The 23561-nt window shown below is 42.9% G+C and overlaps 1 protein-coding gene across 1 annotated transcript in view; it reads right to left on the reverse strand.

Annotated features, from left to right (window-relative positions):
• Positions 1 to 23295, reverse strand: part of Tango6 (transport and golgi organization 6) — a 36767-nt gene extending 13472 nt beyond the window's left edge. Inside the window, exons 1-9 of the mRNA XM_050191463.3 lie at positions 23095 to 23295; positions 20715 to 21301; positions 19781 to 19874; positions 19469 to 19632; positions 16395 to 16518; positions 14092 to 14222; positions 9684 to 9849; positions 2552 to 2625; positions 2179 to 2288 (exon numbers count right to left, since the gene is read on the reverse strand). Of these exons, the coding sequence (XP_050047420.1) occupies positions 2179 to 2288; positions 2552 to 2625; positions 9684 to 9849; positions 14092 to 14222; positions 16395 to 16518; positions 19469 to 19632; positions 19781 to 19874; positions 20715 to 21301; positions 23095 to 23182 (1538 nt within the window). The 5' untranslated portion in view covers positions 23183 to 23295. The remainder of the gene's footprint in view (positions 1 to 2178; positions 2289 to 2551; positions 2626 to 9683; positions 9850 to 14091; positions 14223 to 16394; positions 16519 to 19468; positions 19633 to 19780; positions 19875 to 20714; positions 21302 to 23094) is intronic.
• Positions 23296 to 23561: the final 266 nt, after the last annotated feature.

Here is a 23561-nt window from a genome sequence, read left to right on the forward strand (position 1 = left end):
CAAAACTTTCCAAGCCACTCAGCAAGTGATAAGATCTATCACCAGACCCTTTGGCAAGGCTTCTGTAGCACAAAATTCTACTAATCCTTTATCATTCACCCTGTTGAGTGGCTTATCCTGTTGGCATCGGCTTCATGTCGGCCATTGGCAAAGGGCAAAAATAATAGAAACTGAGGAGAATTGTCATAAAATATAGCCCCCGGTTGTGTCACACCCTAGGAGACGGGCTAAAAGATGGTATCCTTTGTCATGCATACATGCTGTGAAATATTCAGCTGCAATTCATTTTAAAGGAGTACTGTATGACAATCTTTATATTGTTTTTGTTGCTTTGTTGAACACCCTTCAACTGAGTAATTACACTATGGAACCCCTATTTCCTGAGACCGCAAAAAAATAATTAATTACGTTACCTTTTGATGCAACCAGTTCAAAATGCATGCAAAATACAGCGAAGCTTCAAATGTGAAAGAGAAGACTGATCAAGTCATCAAAATCTGTTGCAGTGGTCTCGTAGTACCAGATACCACTGATGCTTAAAAACACACGATGACCATGCGCTGCCAAAGGCTGAGTTCATCCAGTACTCGACAGGACAAGAAGGGACAGCATGTTGTCCTGGGCTTTCAAGAGAAGTGAACGATTGGAAGGGCCAATTTGGCAGCTTCCAGTAACACTTTCATTGTATGGCCTTTAACCACCACAGCAGTGTGCTGAATTGGGCTGGTTGGTTCACGACGCAGAAGGTAAAAACAGCGCAAAGGACAGGGCCAAAACAGAGATGACGTACACAGCACTATGTACGTGATCTCTGCTTTCAATCTGTCCTTTGCGCCGTTTTATACCCTTCACCACACCAGGCTGACTGGCATACTCTTGAGTTCGAGGTACGACGTGATTGCCACCTCTGCTTTCAGCCACATGATGAGTCTTCTTTTTTTATGCTTGAAGCCATGCTGAGCTTGGCATGCATTATTGGGTCATATAAAAGGTGCTGTAATTATCTGTGGTGCTCTTAAGGAATTGAAACTTCGTACAATAATTATGAAGTTGATGACTACCAAAAAATGCAAGAAAAGCAGGATGCAATATTTTCATGTCAGTAAGCCTTCGTAAAAAGTAAATCTTCGCGTAATGCGATGACGTGGGATCATTCCCCACCTGCGGCAAATTGTTTTTTCATCCACTTTCATTGCCGTTAATTTATCATTTCTTTAATTCAATTAGTAAGTACAAGTAATTTCCCCTATGTTGTCCTTGGTGTCTTTGTTGGCTTCTCATGATATGATTAATAAAAATAGGGCTCCTCTGTTAACCCCCTTTCTTCTTGTTCTGACATAACGAGGGTCTCGAATCTGGCAACATTGATGCCTTCAGGTAGCATGTGTGGGTTTACTGACCAGTTGGCTTCACCCAAATAGACCACGTACTCGTGACGCCTGTAGCAGAATGGATGTTCCACGTCCGCCACCAACGTTTGTCAGTGGTGGCACTGGCTAACACTCCCAAGGTTAGTTGTAGTAGTAAAGCATAAATACCCAAGAAAGTGGATGGGGAAACGGCGCTGAAGTAGCTCAATTGGTTAGAGCATAGCACGCGTAATGCAAAGATGTGGTATTGTTCCCCACCTGCGGCAAGTAGTTTTTTCATCTATTTTCATTTCTATTCATTTATCATTGCTTTATTTCAACTAGTAAGTACAAGTAATTTCCCCTATGTTGTCCTTGGTGTCTTTGCTTGTTGGCTTCTCATGATATGATTAATAAAGATTGGGCCCCTCGGTTAACCCCCTTTCTTCTCATTTAGTGTAAGTAAGGAGTACACAAGCTGTGATGGGTACACAATACTGTCATAAATGTATGATCCAAATATTGTTCTTGTAAATGCAGGAATGAGCCCCAATTCTCCTCAAAAGACCACTGCTCTTTCTTTCAAATTTCTGAAATTGATGCTCCTGATATCTCCTGATGAGGGAAACTCCTCATGAATCTTCTGCTGTTACTGTAACACTTTTACAAAGCAATTTAAATCATGTGCCATAAATATTAAGGTGCAGTTAAGGGATAAACAAAAATCTAGGAAGCAGCATTAACAGGAAGTGCAAGATACAGTGTTTTAATGTAATAAAAGCAAGAACCTTGCCTACTGTCATTCCAAGTAAAGCTGGTAAAAACTCACCGTAGGTAGGATACTGTGTTTTCAGTGCAGATCGCGATCTCAAAAATTACTGGAAAAACTGGAACTATTGCTTCAAGAATTGGATGGCCGGGGTCAAGGCAGGAAACAATCTGAAAATAGTTATCAAGATCAGGAATGACAAAATGAGTATTTATGCTTGGTAGCCATGTCAACAATGCATGGCTACATTTTGGCTATACAGTTCAACATGCTGATTAGGTGTCTGGTGAAATCTTGGCAAGTTTCAAGGACATCGGCAATTATAATAATTAAAGATGTAAATACTGCTAGACACCTGACAAAATTCCTTTTATTGAGCTTGGAAACATATAAACTAAGTAGCGTATAGACAAAGGCAGGCATAGCACTTTACCTTGTGGATCAATTCAATGCACTTTCCCAAATCCTCTTCTGATGCAACTATATCATTCAAGGTCAAGGCAGCACCTGGATCAGACATAATGTGATATGCTTGGCTTTCTTTACTCTGAGTGAGATACTGTAAACGAGCTATTTTTTGCAAGACTTTTTTTTTTTTCAATTCCGTTCAATGCTGAAATTGTGGAATTATTCATTGACAGTAGAGAGAGAGAGACAGAGGAAAGGGGAAAGGCAGGGAGGTTAACCAGAGGGGAAGATCCGGTTTGCTACCCTACGCTGGGGAGAGAGGGAAGGGGGAGGAAAAGTGGTAACAAAAAGATAAAGAAAGAAAGGAGCGTAAACATACAATCACAGTCGGTCACTGTCGCCGCATATTGCCACCGCAAAGCACAGTAGCACTTGCAGCACTATAAACATCTGTTCAGGCTACAGCTGCTTGTCAAATTCTGTCAGCCTCAAAAACCGCAACAGTGCCCTCGTCGCCCTCTGCTGCAATGGCTTGTGATTGCGGCATTTTAAAATAAGTTTCTCTGTGAGAGGGCTTCGGTCAAAGCGCGCTATCGCAATTGCGAGTGATCGTCTCTGTAAATTATAGCGAGGACAGTCACAAAGAAGGTGTTGAAGAGTCTCCTCGTTACCACAGTCCTCACACGAGACGTCGTCCGCCCATCCAATTCGGAAAGCAAAAGACTTGGTGAAAGCCACCCCTAGCCATATTCGACAAAGCAGGGTAGCTTCGTGACAGCAGAGTCCAGCTGGAATGCAAAGGCATAGAGAGGAGTCAAGATTGTGGAGTCGGTTGTTTTGAAAACTTCCTGCGTTCCACAAGGAGAACGTGATGTCACGGCTGAGCATACGAAGTTTTCTAGCGGCATCTGTCCTTAATAACCGTACCGGCTCCTCTTCGTCCCCTTGAAGAGCCGACCGAGCAGCGTTATCGGCGTGTTTGTTCCCTATGACTCCGCAGTGACTTGGAAGCCACTGAAATGTCACGTGGTGTCCTTTCTCAGTTAAGGTATGGATTAGTTCTCTAATCTCAAATACCAGTTGTTCGTGTGGTCCGCGCCGCAGGGCTGATAGCAAAGATTGCAGTGCTGCCTTCGAGTCACTGAATATTGACCATCTTCGAGGTTGTTCTTGGCTGACGAGACGAAGTGCAGCGCGAAGAGCTGCAAGTTCCGCAGCCATCGGTGTCGTTGGGTGACATGTCTTGAAACTGATGGTGGTGGCTTTCACTGGGAAGACCACGGCTCCAGAGGAACACTGGAGAGTTGCCGATCCCTCAGTATAAAGATGTACGTGTTCGGCGTACCTCTCATGCAAAAGGAGCAGAGTTAGTTGTTTAAGAGCAGGTGATGACAGCTCAGATTTTTTCCTGATTCCTGGTACGGTGAGGTGCACTGCGGGTCGAGCTAAACACCATGGAGGAATCGATGGCTTAGTTACGGGGGTGAAGCCTCATGGAAGGCAGGTGTAATACTCTGAAATCGTAGTACAAAATGATGCCTGCGGCCTTTGTGACGGTAGTGTTGCCAGATGGTGGGAACGGGCACAGGCAACATGCCTAATGTGCACTCTCAACACTTCCACCGCAATGTGTGTTGGTATAGGTTGGTCCCGGGCAATCGCGATAGTCGCTGCTGTCTATGTGCATTTTGGCAAACCAAGACAAACCCTGAGAGCCCGAGCTTGAATAGCCTGTGAGCACGAAGATTTGTCTGGCAGGTGTTGGTCAGTACGGGCAAACTGTATCTCAAGAAGCCCAGAAAAAGAGCCCTGTACAATTCCAACATTGCATGCACTGACATTCCCCAAGTCTTTCCTCCCAGAAACTTGAAAAGTTGGGAGATCACCGTCAGACGCTGTTTCAAGTAGGTCACGTGCGGGCTCCATGAGAGATCTCTATCAATGATTATGCCAAGAAATTTGTGAGTCTTCTCATAAAAAATTATCTGGCCATTTATTGAGATGGCGTAGGGTGTCATTGGTTTGCGAGTGACCGCCATCAGTGCGCATTTGTCTGACGAGATTTCAACACTTCCCTATGCCATATGGTGCGCATTAAAATCTCCGACGATGACATATGGAGCAGGGCACACAGACAAGATGTTCGTTAATCGTTTGGGATCAAAAATACTTGAAGCCGATATATAAACGCCTACAAATGTAAACATGAGTTTGCCCTTTTTAACTGTTAGGCAAACGTATTGATTCTTATCATGAGGCGGAATCGGCTGGCGAACATAGGTCAGTTCTCGACAAATAAAAACGATGACTTTGCTGCATGCATCAGTTGTTGTGGATATAACAGCTTCGTATCCCGATAATCTGACTGGTTTTGACACATTAGGCTCACATATGACAATGATTGGGAACAAATTAGGACAAAAGTCTGAAAGGCGTGATTTTAGTCCTCTTGCGTTCCACTGTATGATTGACGCTGCCTTGACTTCTTCTCGAAACGATGGGCGATGATTGGCCATGTCTCTATTCAAGGGACTCAAGCACTGGGCCTAAGGCGTCCAGTACTTTCAGTCCACTTCAAGCAGACGTAGTTCCAAGGTTCAACAGAATCACTCGAATGGCATCTATGAGGGGACGCAGCATTGAAATGACTTGACTATCTGCTTTGAGCGTGTCATCAGCGGCAGGAGTAGGCTCCCGAGCGGGCTTGACAATCTGTGGTTCTGTGGGAGATTGCTCGCTTGGAAGCGCAGGCCATTCTTCCCCAGACAAATTCCTTTGAGCCGACTTTCTTGTGCTGTTCAGCCCCTTTTTGGCCTGATTGGAGAATGTGGGTGCTACAATGGAAGGGGCCTTCTCCTTTTGCGGCTCTGCCTTTTTTGAGGAGGTTCGGTGACGCTGACATCGACGCCGGATCGTTGCAGCAGCCTCCCTGTGTGTCGAATTGTCCCGAACCATTTATTGCGAACAGCGACCTCTTTCTTGATGCGAGGGCAGTCCCTAGACGAGGCAGCATGGGAACCATTACAGTTGCCACACTTTAGGACAGTAGCCCGGCACGTCTCCTCCGCGTGAGGTTCAGTACAACGGGGACACAGTATCGAATTTGGACAGACACCCTTGACATGTCATGCTGCCAGAGAGGTGCTAAGTTTGAAGTGAGTGCCCTGTGTGTCTCATTTTTGTTGTTGATGCTTGTCTAATGCACTGTGATTTATCAACTTTGCACTTTTGAACATTAAAAAAAATAATAATTTACGACCTACATCAAAAATCTGCTTTCCGCAGTCACTACATTCTAAAATTTTCGTTTAAATTTGGCACACCTCATCAAAATCGGTGCAGTGGTTGCTGAGAAAAAGAATTTCTCCTTTCCCATGTACAGCCAAACCCTGCGATAACGAAAGCCCTCAACAATGAAATTCTCACAACAATGAAATATTTCGGAGTTCCCGGCGGAGGTACATAGGAATACATGTATTTCATATCCCTCAACAACGACACATCTTCAACCGGCAGCCCTGTGGCAACGAAAATTTCTGCCGTAGCAGGTCGAGTGTTTTCTTCGCATGGTCTCAACATAACATCAGAAAGTGAAATCCTAATCAAAAATGTGCTAAAGCATGTTTTTTAATTACTTTAGAAACTTGCTTGCTGCCACCTGTTGTTGCTTGCTTAGAGGCTAGTTGTAGCTCATAACTCGTTTTTGCTGGCAACCATACGATGCCGTTTGACCTCCAGCTGCGACTCTGGCAGAAGTGGCCAGGCGACTTGTTTTGTACCCGTTGTTGTCCTCGTCGTGCTTGGCCGTTGAGTGTGGCAGCAAGCCTTGTGAAATGCCTCCTCCAGTTAAGAAACACAAGTTTCTCACACAGAAATCTGAAATTATCGCGGAAGCTGCAACCAGAAAAATGAAGATGGATATCGCTGTCAAGTTTGGGATACCGTGCAGCTCCCTGTCGGCCATATTAAAATCTAGAGACAGCATCTTGGCGGCGTCGGATGGCTTGGGTCTACATGACTTCCTGTCTGTCGATGATGATTTGGTCGTCCACGAGGAGCGAACGGATGACGCCATAGTCAGCAGCGTGCGCGGCACTGACGACAGCAATGATGATGACGAAACTGCGACCAAGCAAGCGAGCCCACGAGATGTGCTCGACGTAATCGACACCGTGCGGTCATTCCGTGCGATGCATGATGACGTGGCCATGCAACTTATTCTGAGTTGTGAGGATCGCGTGTTAAAACTCCTCCGAGGCCGTGGATGGCAGACCGACATTACGAATTTTTTAAATAAAATGTGATTCCTCTGTTATGTACTAGCTTTTTTGTCTGCCTTCTCTCATTTTCGTTATAAGAAAATTCTTGCGAGAACGAAAAAAATTGCTCTCCCCGACGATTTTGTTATTGCGGGGTTCAACTGTATTTAGATAGGAGCTCCCAAGCTAAAGCTTTTTAAGACAACAAAAACTGCATCCCCCCATACTTAAAACTATAATGGACTGAAAATTCTCCAGCAATTCATGTACAGGCCGGCCACTGCTAGGGAACATGGCATCCTATGGCAGCACTCCACACAGTGCCACCACCGGAATCTCGTGCAGTTCTGTGGTGCAGGCACAATCAAAGCGACAGGCAGAGATCCCAGCATGGCACCTGCTTAGAACTTAATTATATAATAATTAATTAAAATTGGTTTCTTCAACTACCCAAAGCTGAAGCTTCACTTCAGCATATCAAAAATGCAATTATGGGCTTTGCGTTAAGTTTACTGTGCCTAAATCAGCATCTGAACGAGAAGAAAAAGGGTTAACCGAGGGGCCCGATTTTGATTAATCATATCGTAAGAAGCCAACAAACAATGCGACCAAGGAAAACATAGGGGAACTTACTTGTACTTACCAAGTGAATTAAAGAAATGATAAATTAATGGAAATGAAAATGTATGGAAAAACAACTTGCCGCAGGTGGGGAACAATCCCACGTCTTCGCATTACTTGTGCGAGGCTCTAACCAACTAACCAATTGAGCTACTGTGGCACCGTTTCCCCATCCACTTTCTTGGGTATTTATGTTTTACTACTACAACTAACCTTGGCAGTGTTAGCCAGTGCCACAACTCACAAACCTTGGCTGCGGTTGTGGAACATATTTTTGCCTCAGGTGTCACGAGTAGAGGTTAGAGCATCACACATGTAATGCGAAGATGCGGGATCGTTCCCCACCTGCGGCAAGTTGTTTATTCATCTATTCTTATTTCCATCAATTTATCATTTCTTTAATTCAATTACTAAGTACAAGTAATTTTCCCTATGTTGTCCTTGGTCTCATTCTTTGTTGGCTTCTTATGAAATCAACATCTTGCGGCATCAAATTCAGCATAGCTTACATGTTACATTGGCCATTACATGCCTATTCTTCCAACCCTGATTTTCTCCTCTTTCCATCCTTGGTGAGATGGGATGACAGCTGGGTTGTCATTCAGGTGTCACTCCGCTCCAGAAGGTCTAGTGGGCAATTTACACTGGATTGACCCCTTGCTCTTCAGTTTGCACATGACACCAGTTGTGCAACACACGACCATGAAAGCAAGCACAAGACCTCTCTGAGACAGCTGAGCGATGTGCATACATGCTTTTCCTCTCGTCCCATAGCTGCTATGAGAACTGCTCAGACTTGAGCTTGTCTACACTGCATTCTATCTGCAGTAAGCGTGTGCCTTGCATTGTTCCTTTTCTAGCACTTAGCTAATGCCTGTACATGGTCCTACTATGCCGTGCCGCACTCATCAGAGGCAGCACGGCATCAGAGGCTGCCCTGGACTCCTGCGACCCAGCCTTTTGGCCCCCACAAGAGTATGCAGCATGGTTGTAGGGAGCATTCCCTTAGGAAGCAGCTCTGACTGGTGGACCGAGCTCTTCTGGAGATGTCAGCCAGAGGGCTCTCGGACATCTAGAGGCCCAACCGTATTCAAATAGACTAAATAAAGTTAATTCATCCATCCATCCTCTCTTCATGGCGCATCACCGGGACCTTTCCTTTAGCAGTAATGTGCTGGTGATGTCCATTTTGTGTATTTGCCTTATGCTTTGCTTCCTGTGCTGCCTGGGTACATACATTTGCACAATGACAGGTGTCACCAGATTTTCAGTGCAAATAAGGCCCTCCTCTATTAATTGGGCACTACCTCTTCGCAGCTCATGCGGGGAACTCTGGGAACGAAGGGGTCGACCGTTTAGCCAGAGGCCTAACTAACCGGGAGGCCGGCCCCTCGAACACGGATGCTCTCGCAGAGGCCCCAAATCCTATGCTAATATTACAAACTTCTACAAGGAGACGAGATGCGTGTACCCGCCTCCCCACCCCGACCTTGACCGAGCACAAGCCACCATGCTTTGCAGACTACAGACCGATTCCATTCTCAGTCATTCTAGGATTTATTTAGGTACTCACTGGCGGGGATTACGACCCCGTCTGTAGTAAGTGCAACCATGGAGTGTTCGCCACTCGGGCACACATTCTCTGGGGATGCGAGGGTAACCCTACCCCACAATCATTACTGCCAGCTCCCTCCAAGGAGGGTTGGAACCAGCTGCTGACAAGAGCAGACAAGAAAACGCAATTCGCACTCGTCTCGTGGTCCCAAGACGTCGCCTCCACCTGGGAGCCACGCTAGGCCTACCTGCCCTAACTTCCTACCCTGCAGTGGCAAATAAAGTTGTTCCTCTCTCTCCCTCTCTCTTTTCGCAGCTTATTGCTTAGTGCCCCTTTGGGAGTAAGTGTGCATGCACTGCAGTGCACCTGTATTTGTAAGGCGATGACTGACGTGGCCCTGTGGCTTGCCTAGCTCAAACCTGTGGTGGTTGGTACTCCTGGGAGTACTGTTGACCACAATGCATATAATGAGACACTGGTTTTACACTCATGGTTTTAGCACTTTATGGGAAATTGAAGAATGCATAGGCCATTAAAGGGGCCCTGAACCATTTTTTATTGAAGTTGAGAAATGCATGTGAAGTTAAAATGGACTATTTCAGAAATATATTGCTACAAAAAGTATGGCAATGTGTTCAGCAGAAGACTGAGGGGTGGTTAAGGATTCTTTAAAGAGACTATTTGCAAAAACAAATGGAAACAAACAGCCAATCAATGCTTACCCTGCTGGCAAGTGCAGGTGAAAAGGGGTCTAAAAATCTTGCTCAAAACGAAGCATGATGTTTTCTGTGGCTGCTCCTCCAGCATAGCACCCACAATAGCACATGCGACACGAAAGACAATCTTGTCCATGCTAGAGCTTTGTGGCCAAAAGAAAAGCTCCACCACCTGCGATGGTTTCACATGCTATCAGTCAGTGGTGTGACAAACATTCTTATATATGATTAGACCATGGTAACAATTTATCTAGAATGAAAAGTTTTAAAAAGACACTTAAAGGCAAACACTTAGTCTAGACTGACAAATTACTTTTTGAAGTTACCTTAGCATTTGTTCTGCAGAAAAAACAAAAGAAGAGAGTGCAAAATTTTTCACACTACACGTGCGTAAATTGTATTGGAAACAGTTGTAGGCTTTTAGTGCTCATCCTCATTGAAAATGTTTTGAAGCAATGTGTCTAATTGCAGAAGTGTTGAGGCCACAATGAACACACGCAGAAATACAATGAAAGCACTACTAGTACGAGTTTAATACACTTCATCCAAGCACTGTAAGGAAAGTGCAATAACAGAGTGAATTTCCTTGCAAAAGCAGCTAGTTTGATTTTACACTAGCACACTCACAGACACACAGCTGCACCTGTATACTCGTGAGTAATATGACAGAAAACAAATCTTTTGTTTTCAACCAACGATTATTCATGATTTGCGGATTCGAATGTAATATGCTAATATGTAACAAGCAGCTTTCCTATTGAATATTTAATCTCATCAAACACTTTAGTATGGGACTTGTTTAGCTATTATGGCCTTTTGAAAGCAATTTGGTTGTTCCCTTTCGTATTGCACATGGTCGTACTTCCCCTACTAATTCTAACTCATTATGACACAGCAGGTTCATTCCACAATGCGACGGTTTCTACTGCATGGGTGAGGCACCTATACTGCTGGAGGCTTTGAATGCCAGCAGCTGCATGAATGAGGTGCTGCCAAGGAGTGCTTCCTGAAAGCTCATGCTGCCATGGTCACTCAATGTTTCTGAATGCTGAGCATCCACATAAAAGGCTATCAGCTGTAAAAAGTTTATTAGCACAGAAAACTGCAATAGCAGCTTAAACTACCTTTCCTATAGAGTCAAAACCTGTAGCACCAATAACTAGCTGCTGTGGCATGATGCGACTGAGAAGAAATTTGTGAGGTGACCCAAAACAAGCAAAACTTTACTTCATGGTAAAACAGCAAACACGCAAGCAGAAAACTAGATCGATGCCCCATGCTGCTGAAAACATTTTCCATACACAACAGGTGGCTGAAAATGTAAAACAATGGCACAAAATATTCTTTTAGTGTTTCTGCATTATATCACTCCGATTGTGAACCTAGAAATAAGAACTAAGATCACAATACTGCTGGCATGCTGAGATGAGACACTACCCAGAGTTCTCAAGGGGTTCTAGCTGGAGCCTTGAGCACACAGCTGAAGTATCCAGTGGTTAATGACGCTGGAATGCAGCCAGTTGGGTACATGTTTTGTTAAGACACCTACAGGCATGGAATCTCCCAGTGAAGAGCCACAGTTGGCAGGTGTTCTCTTCTGAAGCACCTCTTGCAAGATTGGAAATCAGCACACTGAATTTCATCCTCATGGCATGTCTATCCTTCTTTTTTTATTTCACTGCACTCTTTGTTGTCATCTTGTAATGCATTGGCCACCGTAGTTTGTGACACTAGCCTCAGCCAATTTTGACCACAATGTCCAACAAGACAGGGAGCTGCTTTGGGGATTTTAAAGTGGCCTCCTCACCTGTTCTTAACTTAAGCACAGTTTTGTAGCAGATCAGACAACTGATTTCAGCAACAGTCACTACTGTATTTATTCGTATGAACCCTCCATTGCGACGCACACTCCAATTTTCCCAATTAAAAATTTCTTCAGGTACTTGATTTCTGAACCAAATTAGGGTATCGCAAAAGTGACAGCTGCTAAGCACATAGGAACAGTGAAAGTAGTCACAAATCAGACTGCAATTATATGGCATTGAAATGTGCGTTACCTATGAAAGAAGAGTACATTTTGGCGCATTTCAACAAGAGACAATCAGCAGATTTCAGTGACAAATGTGGCCTGGAACCATTAAAATATTTAGATAAAATTATGTTTCTTTAATATATATAATAATAATCTTTATTTCTCTCTTTCCACAAAATACAGAATGAGAGCGGACGTAAGGGTAAAAGCCACATGCAGCGGCTTGAAAAAACCCCATTACGCCCCACATGACAGCATGACGAGGAAACAGCTTAGTCATGACAAACGCAGAGAAATACTGGAAACAATGGAATACATCGTGAAATTCGTGAACATTCAAGGGAAAAAATACAGTAGGGATCAGTAAGAAAATATACGTACAAAATTGAGAACAGCCTTAGTGCATTTGTTAACATTGTGTGATGTAAGAAACAATAGCGCGACATACAAAAAACAGAATGAAACACCATACATTAGTGCAGGAGCAGACATTACGTGTCGAAACCACAATATGATTATGAGGCACGCCTTAGTGGTGGGGACTCCGGAAATTTAGATCACCTGGGGTTCTTTAACACACACCCAAATCTTAGCACACAAGTGTTTTTGCATTTCGCCCCCATCAAAATGTGGCTACTGCGGCCAGTATTCGATCCCGCGACCTGCGGCGTAGAAATGGCGTAGAAACGTGACCCTCAACCACAACATCTAAACGTTAAGACGCCCTAAAGGCCTAACGTGATGACATGTGCATTTCAAAGAGCTACCGTATTTTCGCAATTCTAAGCACCCCTCCTCTATTTTCGCGAGAAAATTTGGAAAAAAGTTTGCATGCGAATCTAAGAACCCCCCTATTTGTTAGGAAGAGCGCGTAGCCAAGGGCGCCAAGCGCGCTTGCTCACTCTGTCATCGAGCCAGAGCCGTCGGAGTCCCGAGGTGGCACGGCGGCCGCGGCGCGAGTATGCCGTACAACCGGACTGTACGGCTGTACGGCGAAAGCTGCAGAAAGTGTACCCATCAATGATCGCAAAGTGGATTTCAGACACTTGGAAGCGGGTCCAAGTGGACGTTGTGGTCAAATCATTTAAGAAGTGCTCGATCACAAACCACTTCGATGGAACGGAAGACGACCTCCTGTGGGATACCGAGAGCGGCGGTTCAAGCGGTGTGACGAACTCGAGTGGCAGTGATAGTGACTGAGCATCCGACACAAGCGGTGGGTTCACACTCTGCACCAATTTTTCTTTTAAATGTTTGCAAAATAAAATCTCATTTCTCGCACCCGTCTCGTCGTGATGTCGCAGCGAAAAGAGGGAGGGGGGGGGGGTTAATTCTAGATTTTTCGAATCTAAGCACCACCCCTCACTTTGGGCATCGCGATTGTGAAAAAAAGGGGGTGCTTAGAATCGAGTAAATACGGTGTTTGGTGCTCAGCGACTAATGCACCCCGCAGCTCAGTTACGCGAGACTAAGTGCCCTTAGTTGAGAAAGTCCGAGTACGAAAATGGGGGGAAAAGCAAAAGAAAGCTAGTGGCTTTAAAATGGGAGACAGCGTGAAATAAATAAATTCAGTTTATTAAACGAATGAAGCGCTTGATGGCGTATTCTTGTTGCAATGAGATATTAAGGTTGCGTTTGTTGTTTTGTTGCGCGATTCCGTAGAGAACAGAAGTGGTGACCGTCGCATATGTAGCAGCAGTACAGATGGCTGTAAGTATGCACTGAATTGGTATATGCGTGCTGTCCTATATTGAGCCATGTTGGGCGATGATGCATCTTCTACGAAACGGGAGCCTGCGAGAGACCTTAAGAAAAACTGCTTCTGCGTTAAAATTCAATACCTTTGATTTTACGCTCACCAGATTTTCACGGTAAGAGGGAAAAATAGCGACAGGTTGTCACTTGAAGAACACAAATTTAAAGCTCTGAAGTTGCTTGAGATGCGATTTGGACATCAACTTTGGGTGGTGTCCAAAGATGACAAAATTCCAGTGCTTGCAGGAGCTGCCAGAATCTTCGGTGAAAAACAGCGTGAAATAAAGATGGGCAAGGCACTGTTTTTCACCAATGGATTCGTACTGACTAGCTCGAATTCATATCCTTTTAATTCCAGGACCTGCAGTATGGCAGAGCACAGCGTTCGAGAATAAAAGGTGGTATATAAGATCGAGGGGGGGGGGGGGGGGGGGGCAGGATCTGGACACTACCAATTGTAGTTTTGGTTTTGTACTCGGGTCTTATGCACACGGCACATATTGTAGTGAATAAAAAAAAAGTGCATGTTAGAATCGAGTAAATACGGTATTTGCTGATCATGAAGCTCAATCTACAAATTTAGCAACACAGTATTTACACAAGTGCTTCCTGTTGTTCTCAACTCACCTGTGCAGCAATCCCTTCATAATAGCTTTCCACAGTAATTTCCTTTGTGCTTGGGATTCTAGCAACAATCCTAGCAAATGTTTCGCATTTCTTCCAGTCTTCCTCAGACACTACACCACCGGTGCCATCCACTAAAAATCAAGGAGTGCAGTAGGTCAGCAGTCAGATTCAGATATACTGTATTTGAAGGGGAGTGAAAAATATTTTCATATACTGATAATGTGACATTTAAAAATGTACCGTTCAACATTTAACTGTTTCCTTGCTTGACCTAGATAATTGATCAATTTGATAGCTTTTCGACAAGCTGTAAACATTGACTTCGGAAATGATATGACTTCGGACTTCATACAGCGCATCGCACTGTATGAAGTAATAAATGCACTTGCAGTTTTGGTTGGACATGATAATATGTGGCAGATTGAGGAGGCGCGAAAAGTAAACTTTTGCAGGACATATCGTTGAAACAAGCCACGAGTGCATGGTGCATAATCCAAATTAAACAATGTAAAATTTGCACTTTCATCAACTAGGCTGCATAATTTTTAAAATGACAGTGGCAATGACAACTTATCAAATCCTGTCGACCAATTTTGCGCTCCCACAGCTACACTGCTTTGACATGCCCTCAGGATTGGCACATGTTATGGAGGGCACATTGCTTCGATTCCTACATTTCAGTAAATAGAGAGCACAATTTCATTTTTCCCTGCGGTGGGTTCCTTTTATTAGTATTTCAACAATGGATGTACAATGTATTATAAAGAGCGCTACCTGTCATTTGGAGTTTTCACTCAGACAGGAGCATGCAGTCAATTTCAGCCTGACTTTCTGCAGAAGCTGCCCTAATGTTACGAGCTCTTAATGCTTTAACACAAACTGTAAAAATGGCTTTATTCTTTACTGAATCATTGTGCATGACACGTGGGAGCTCAGGCACCAAGTTCAAGGTGCATGGTTAGGCCAGTTTGCGTTGAGAGGGAAGCTAATGGAGCAGTGATCTAAGTACAAGGAAGGCAGTGGATGTTCCCCACCTTGATAGTCACTGCATCAAAGACCTAAGAGAATGCAAAAAGGAAGGAGCCAGATGCTTGACACAAGGTGACAAAACGAATGCTTTCTGTACGATAAGTGATGTATACTTTTTTTATTACTATCATACAGGAGCACTTGTCGCAAGGTACATGTTGCAAAAAAATTAACAAAAGGGCATGAAATAAATGCATACAGCCCTGTGTGATGCAGGTACTGCTCTACACGGTTACAAGGCGACGACTTCCCCACATAGCATGGGCACAATATCTGCTAGTAACAATCTCAGCAAAAATCTGCGTCAATTTTTCTTAGCAGGGTCTAAGTTAGGAAAAATGGAAACCACAGACAAGGCACATATTTTGTACATTTCAGATATTTTTCACTTAAAGTACTTTCAAATAAAATATCGAATTAATTGTTTAATTAACTCTTTCTGGCGTGCTTATATAAAGTTTCAAGTAGAAATTCTCAGAAACATTTTGAATAATTAAACATCACCAATAAAGCTACATCTGGTGTACACAGTATATGTTGGGATTAATATATTTCCTGTAATAAAGCAATAAAACATAAATGCACTAAAAATTTGTGTATTTTTGGCTGTAAGAAAAGCGTTAATGAAAAATTTCACCCATGTCCAACAACTTCCCGGGACCATTTGAGTGGCAAACCCTGAAGCTGCATGCTTGCACCTATCACGGTGTCTGAAGTGCACTCTAGCACTTAGCGCATTATTCACACTGCACTGTCACATGTGGTGGATATGTGCAAGGTTTCATTACATAGCAAGTGTACTGCACACATGATGTGGCGTTCTACAAGAAAGTGCACCTACAACTACCTTGAAGGAAAATAACTTGCATTCCATATAAAGTTATGATGCTGGTACCATGTACGCCAAGATATAAAGGAGTGTTGGATTATTCAATGGAATGCCAAGTGGAATTTTTAAGAAATACAATCCAAGGTGTTCCGAGTTACTCTGGAATGATTCTCCATATGCAAGGAGTGATCCTGGTCACTCAGGGAAGAAACAGCGCAACAAAAATGATGCAGGAAAGCACACCTCATGATGGCATGGCACTGCTCAACTATATTAGCAACAATGAATATACCCACTGCTCTTCTTCAAGGCTCAGCACTTCCTGGGAATTTTTTAATTCCCAGAATTCACTATATTGATGCTTCAACTACATTTCAACAAATTTAAGGAAATTAACAATTTGTGCACGGCAACTCTCATTGCAAAATGACACTTTTTTTCTTACCACACCACGCATCAAATGTGCCAAGAATAACTTGAGCAAGGCCTCCTTTGCGCAGTAGACTTTGTGTAAGAAGTTGCCCACAGATGCCTGTTAACCACCGTGGTGTGTTCTTAGCACCTGAAACCTAGAGAGTATAGAGGCTATCAGCATCACTTGCCACTGTTACCACATTTACCAAGACAGGGATCAGAAATATCACACAATTAAAAAAAAGATCAGCAACACATCGATGGAGCAGAGACATCAAAATTTCAGCTATAACTTCTGCATAATATGAGAGTAAAGTCCCTGCTAGCCATGCAGAATAGCGTAGAATTCCCCGGAATACTTTGGTTCCATCATTAGAATATTTTTTTCTTTTCTATGAAGTGGTTTGGGTTCACATTTCTAGTAGTTAGGCATTTACTGGGTACACCAATGCTTTGCTTATTACAAGGTTGAAAAGGCCGTGAGAACAAATAGCTAATGCTAAGCTCTGCCACAATAAAATGGTGCATCCAATGTAATCTGCAGAGACACTCCATGCTCTTTATTTATTTTTACACATTGCAGCCATATTTAGGGCTATGGCAGGAGTGGGGATGTCATCATGAGCCTCAAGTGGTTTCAAGAGCTTGCAGTGTCTACAATTGCAGACATTTCAAGTCACTTAAAATTTTACCCACTTACAAACTTGTACCACATTTGTGGACAGTGGACAGATAATAGTGCTGAACTTGCTGACTCACGACAATGAAATGGTGATTCTTTGTGTTAGCCAGATGATGAAATCAATTGAACGACAATCAGTACCTACTTGCTTGCCTGTGCATATCTGCACCCATCTTCACTTGCCACATTGGCTAAGCTAACTGTCATTATGCCATCATATGCAAGTGAGCTAAACTGCTGGCTCTAGCTGATAATGGTCAGTTGTAAGCTTAGTAGGTTCCAGTTTCAAACTACTTCACATAAAACTAAGTTTCCATAGAAGCATTTTATATGATCCGTTTTCCTGTATTGTGTGCCCACAGTGAACTGCTGAGGACCAGGATATGAGCAGGTCTGCCACTACGGAGAATAACAACACTGCAACAAAACACTATTTTAGCTGCCTGGCACTCTCACTGCTGTGGATAGCATTACCCAACATGTTTAGGGCTATTTTGAGGAGACCTTTGAAAACATGATACACTTGTATGTCTACAAATAGAAATCACAATGCCATTGACTGCACAAGGTTTGACATCTTGACAAACTGAAATCACACTGAAGGGAAACCTTGTTATTAAACAAACTGTTGCACATAGACATACTTCAGGTTGTGAGATGGAATCAGTGACTGAGCTGCACTCCGACTTTAAGTAGGGAAATGCAATTACAAGTTTGATGTCTCAATATTTTAATGTTACCCTGCAGTGGCAAAGGATGTCTGCTGCTGAGTAAGAGGTCGCCGAATTAATTCCTGGCCACTGCTGTCACATTCCAAAGGGATTAGAATATAAAAATGCCTGTATACTGTATTGTTTTGGGTGCACATTAAGTAAACCGAAGTAGTCAAAATTACTCTGAAGCACCTCCCCCCATGCTCCTACACGCACGCACACACACAGACACACACACACGCACACACTTCAACAATGGCGTCACACGTGACCGATTTGTGCTTCGGGAAGTTAAAAACCACATTTGCTTTTACTTTAACCCTTTCAGGCACTTGTGTACAACAAGATAGTGCAATACCAGCAAAAGCATTGACGTCTCACACATCTCTACATATTGAAACGCTTCTGATTGGAATTGTGCTGCAAGTTTGAATACATGATGTGTGCAAAATGCTTTAGTAAAGTGATTTGGAAGGTAGATGGCTGGGTGTTTTAGCTTGGTGTGGGTGTGTCGTTGTACGTAGCAGGTTCACTTCTTTCATTGTTGTTCACAATGTGTTGCTTCAGGCATGATTTTCAAGTGGCTGGATAGGTGCTTTTCAAGCCTGCTAGGAATGAAATAGCTCATATTCTCGTACCTGATGTCCTGCAGCGAGTTTTTGCATGGAGTCCACATTCTGTAAACCCTACATGATGGGAAGGATTGCTTGCAATAATTTGTGCATGTGCTGTCGAAGTACTGATGGTTAAAAGCAGCCCATGGGGGGTAAAATAAAGCTGCACTTGATATTAGTTGAACACAATTATCAAAATAACATGCACTCATGAGCACCTACTGATGCATTTTTAAAACAGTCTACACATCTGATCAGAAAAATTACAAACTGAGAGAAGCTCCTGTGTCTTCATTGCTGCGGTCATTTAAGAATTATCTTGCCGAGTTGACCAAAGCGCAAATTTTGAGTCGTTTTATTGAAGAAGTGCTAGGAGCACAAGAGACTAATCTCAACGATACCTCCAATCGTAGTTTTATTTTTTCAGACTCCCCTAATCTGCCAAAAATTGTCAAATCTGACAAATAGCTAAAGTTCAGTCATCCTTTCAGAGGGTGCATGATGTTGCTAGTAGAAGAATTCTGAAAGAAATGTATAACAACATGTAGAAAAACTGTCGATCAATTTGACTGATTTCTATAGGCACAGTAACAAAAGAGTTAAACCCTATGCTCTTCAGACGGAACCTAATCTTAGTGACACATCACCTTTTACAATTGGTGCTCGTATTGTCAACTGACACCTTACAAATGTGAAAAACTAATTGCCCCATGAGATCACACGGGTATTCGCACACAGCAGTGCCCCCATGTATACAGACAAAGAGTCAAATTTTCCAGCTTGTTCAGATAATAAAATTTTTTTGCTTGCTTAAACACATGGTACAGGTATAACATCTCCCTGGCAGTTCGTTGCCTCCTTTTTTCATCCTACATAGCGGCACGATCTCATGGTAATTAAGTGTACTGCATGTTCAGTTTTTGTCATTAGTGGCAAAACAGCTATATATATAGCTATATATATTTTCAAAAACAGTGATCACGGCTAAAAATATTTTTCTAATTTGCACAGGATGCATCTTTGGGGGATAAATCAGCATAGCACAGAAACTCCATTGTAGTTCATAAATAGGAGATTTAACTAATGCTACACTCACATTTTGAAACTTCAGCTTCGATGCATTTGAAAGTAACAGCAGAAGCTCTCGAACAACCATTGGTTGATAAGTATTTTCCAACAGGTATTGCAAGTCTGCGCATAGGTGTCGCCTGTCCTCCAGCATTTCTTGAATTAAACTTACATCATCAGCTGGTGCACCAGCTAAAGAAAGCAGGAAAATAAAAAGAGGCTTGTCATTAAGAAGCTGTAATGCACATACAAGCAGTGAAGATGTTGAGCTTTACTCAATGTATTATGAACAGGTAAAACCCATTCTATCGGAATGGGCTTACAAAGTGTGCCGACCTACCTCTACAACTTGCTAAAGATGAATTGAGCTCATTAACAGTTGAAGGATGGCTTTCCAAGCTAGAATGCGGTCTGTTGTTTTCGTCGTTAGCAATCTGCGATCACAAGAAGGAAAACCACAGCATTTTCACACACCCCTACAATAGGCAGAAACAGGGGTGCCATAAATAAAATATGCACAAGATGAATGCCATATTTCACTAAGCATATATTGTGCTAGTTACACATATGGGTAAGGTCAGGTTGAGGGCAATATGCCTTGAAGTAATGAACAATGAAGCTGAACTAAGCAGATATAAGGAGTTTCATGGAAGTGGTCAACCTCATTTGGTTAGCACTCTTACCTAAAGAATTTACAATCACTGAAGAAATTTATGTGAGCATGACAGGCCTTTAATAGTGTTGCACTAAGGAGGAAATGAAAATAAAGTGACACCGCATGCACTTTCATGAAATAAATATTGTAAAATAGGGACAATGAGTATATATGAGAAATGGCAGCAGGACGATTTTCTTTTTTCTTCAACTTCAAGTTACATTCAAGATAATGCCTAAAATGGCTGCTTAAAGTGGACACCCACAAGGATGGCTTGGTGGGCTAGTTGGTAAAGCATCTTAAAGGGTTAACAGCGCACACAGATGGTGACAGAGTGAGGAACAACAGGACACAGCACTAATAGCGCTGTGTCCTGTTGTTCCTCACTCTGCCCCCATCTGTGTGCGTTGTTAACCCTTTAAACTGGACAGCTCAAACAAACAATTATAGCTGCACAAGTTCACATTTATAACTACATGCACCTTCCCAAATACACATGCTACTTTATTTATGCACATTCTACAACGATAGCAGCTCTTACACATAACTTATTTTTTAAAAGTGTGCTGAGGCAGGTACTGAAAATCCTATATGAAGTGTAGCAGGTAATTGAACTCACTTTACGGATTGGCGCATGGCAAAGTTGTAGTAATGCTGCCAGAACATCAACAAGGTGATGATGCAAAACCATGCTGCAAAGCGCGGGGCTCTGGATGCACACCAGAAGTGCTCGAACAGATGCTACTAAGAATCTATGCTTTTGCCATGGAAGTAGACGTGTGCTGCACTCAGGAACACCACTGAGTGTACGTTGTTCTAGTGCCAGCCCTACTCCCGGCAATAGATTTGGGTTGACCCCGAGGGCCACCACAAACTGTAGCAGGCTTTGCACAGTCTTCTGCTGCAGAGCACCAAGGCAGCTGGGGGGTGCCGGCGGTGCACTGGAGTGCTGGGAAGGGCCCTGAGGCTGCGGTGGCGTTGCTGCCATCGATGTTGTGTCCAAGAGATTTTTCAGAAGCATCAACAATGAAATGCAGTGATCAAGGAAGAGCCAATAAAGGTTCTCACTGCCACAAGGCTGAAGCAAGTGGGGTGCATTTTCAGAGAGGATCTTTGAAAGGTTGGCATCTGTGGACACCGCTTCGGAAAAATAGTGAAGCCTCCGCTGCAGCAATAAGTCAAAGCTGCCCACTTGTGCATTGATATCTGGAAAGTGAAGGTCAGTTAAATCAGAGGTTTCCAAAAGCAACCTTAAAATGTCTGCACACAACACAGGCATCACATTACAGTTTGCATTTTTACTTGCATTATTAGCTGCAACAAGGAAGTGGCTTTATGTAGCATAAGTGCACACAGCATGTCTTAAGAAACTTATTCCTAATGTAAGCACTGCTGGTTATGTGCTGTTTTAGTACCTTTCCTCACATTCAACCAGCAGACATTAGCTGTCATAATCATGCATTACTAAACTAAATGACCAAAGCATACAAGCCCAAGGATCACATACAAAGAGACATGCAAGTAATTTATTTTTACGCAACTTTCATCTTCCAGTATACAGAGCCCCCCCTCCCAAATTCAGTTGGACGACATTAAAAACTTTCACAGCACTTTGCCTTTACAGCAGCTGAAAATGTAGTTTCCATGGGTGGGGAAGAGCAGGGGTGGGTGGGGGGTGAAAACTGTTTATTTCATTTATCACTTAACAAAACTGCTGTTACATTATTTTATATATTGTGTATATTGTGTACTTGAACAATGCATTTAAATTTGGTGATCTCTTCCATAATTACGAATGAACAGCTTTAAGATATATATATAGCAATTCGGTTCACTCAAACTGAAGATGACTCAAGGACAAAGGGCGACAAAAATTTAATTGCCAAAAATTATTTTGCAAAATCTGCTGAGCACATTCCTCAGCAAAGTCTTAATTACAAAATCAACATTCTGAACAGTTTGCAACTTTCTTTATAAAGCATGTGTAGGAATTACAACTAAAATGCTACATCACTGATGTCCAGCAAATTATCTGCGACATATTTAGGAACATGACCATAGTCCGTCTTGCTATGCTCACGTGCTTGTGAAGAAGTAAATGTATTCTTCATTCCACATTCGGCATAAGTGATTTAATGAACGCTGAACTTTAGTGCCACACATTTAACACGTTTTCAAGCTTTCTCTCAACGTGGGAAGCGTTTGCAATCTCTTTAAGACTCGAATGCCTGCACGAAAGCACTTCATGGAGAAAAAGTTATGAGCCACAGCGTGTCTCACAGATACCAATGATTACAGTAGGAAACCTGACAATTAGACCAGTATTAAGAAGGGAATACGATTACATCCGCTAGGGAGAAGACTGGCCAGAAAAATTGCGCGCGCAAGTTCAGCCTGCTGCAGAGAAAAAAAAAAGAAAAAAAAGAACATTATCTTTTTTTTGAAGGTAACGCATACAGAAATCTATCCCAGGTAAGAAGACGTTATCCATGTCACATTGCGCACTTTCGATTGCGATCGAATTTCGCGGTCGCGATTCGGTCCTTTGCGTAAGCTGCGGGAGGGAGCCAATCGCGGGCGAGAGTTTCGATCTGGATCGGGCTCGACCGCGATTGAAAGTGACCCTGCGTCACCTTACAAGGAAGCGTGCTGCGAGGGTTGAATAATAATAATAACAACAATAATAATAATAATAATAATAATAATAATAATAATAATAATAAAGATCAGCTTTCGTATGGGCAGTTAGGGAGGCATAACTGGTGTTAATGCCCGGCCGTATATTTCCAGATTACAATGATACAATATAGACACTGGGAATAAAATGTCCGTATTCGAGAACGTGACAACATACTACAAAGTTCCCCAGGCGTACAAAAGAAAGCAAACAGAGCACAAAATCCTACAGAAGAGCTAAGGCCTTTGCGAACTCTAACTGGCTTGGGTACGCTATTTACTTACTACTTCAGATATGAGAGAACGCAACAACGCTAACTTACCCAAGTGCTTCCCCGAGATTAGCAAGTCAATAATGGATATAATCGTCTTTATATCTCGCTCTGCCATTTCAGTGCCTCCACTGGCCATGTTTAATCAAAAGCAAAACCTATGACAGTGCACATTGCAACATGCAAGTACAAACACAGGCACATGTGGGCAGCACACTCTGACAGACGCAAAAACACCGCGCATCGCGCAAGAAAAACGCCAAAGACGCAACAAGTGGATTGTGATGATTTCGGTTGTACTTTGGCCACAACCCCACTATGGTAACTCCCTCTTCGGGATAGTTACAATATTAATACCAGTAGTACAAAACGCAATAGTAATAATAATAAAACGCTCAAAGGCAAGGTGATATCAAAATTGCACCCTTAGTAACGGCTTTTCTCCAAGCAACAAATGACAATCTCGAAGGACATACTTTTGTACGATACAAGCCCCAGAAGCAATCTCAAGAGCCCCA

Source organism: Dermacentor andersoni, chromosome 1, assembly GCF_023375885.2.
Source record: "Dermacentor andersoni chromosome 1, qqDerAnde1_hic_scaffold, whole genome shotgun sequence".
Taxonomy (NCBI): Eukaryota; Metazoa; Arthropoda; class Arachnida; order Ixodida; family Ixodidae; genus Dermacentor; species Dermacentor andersoni.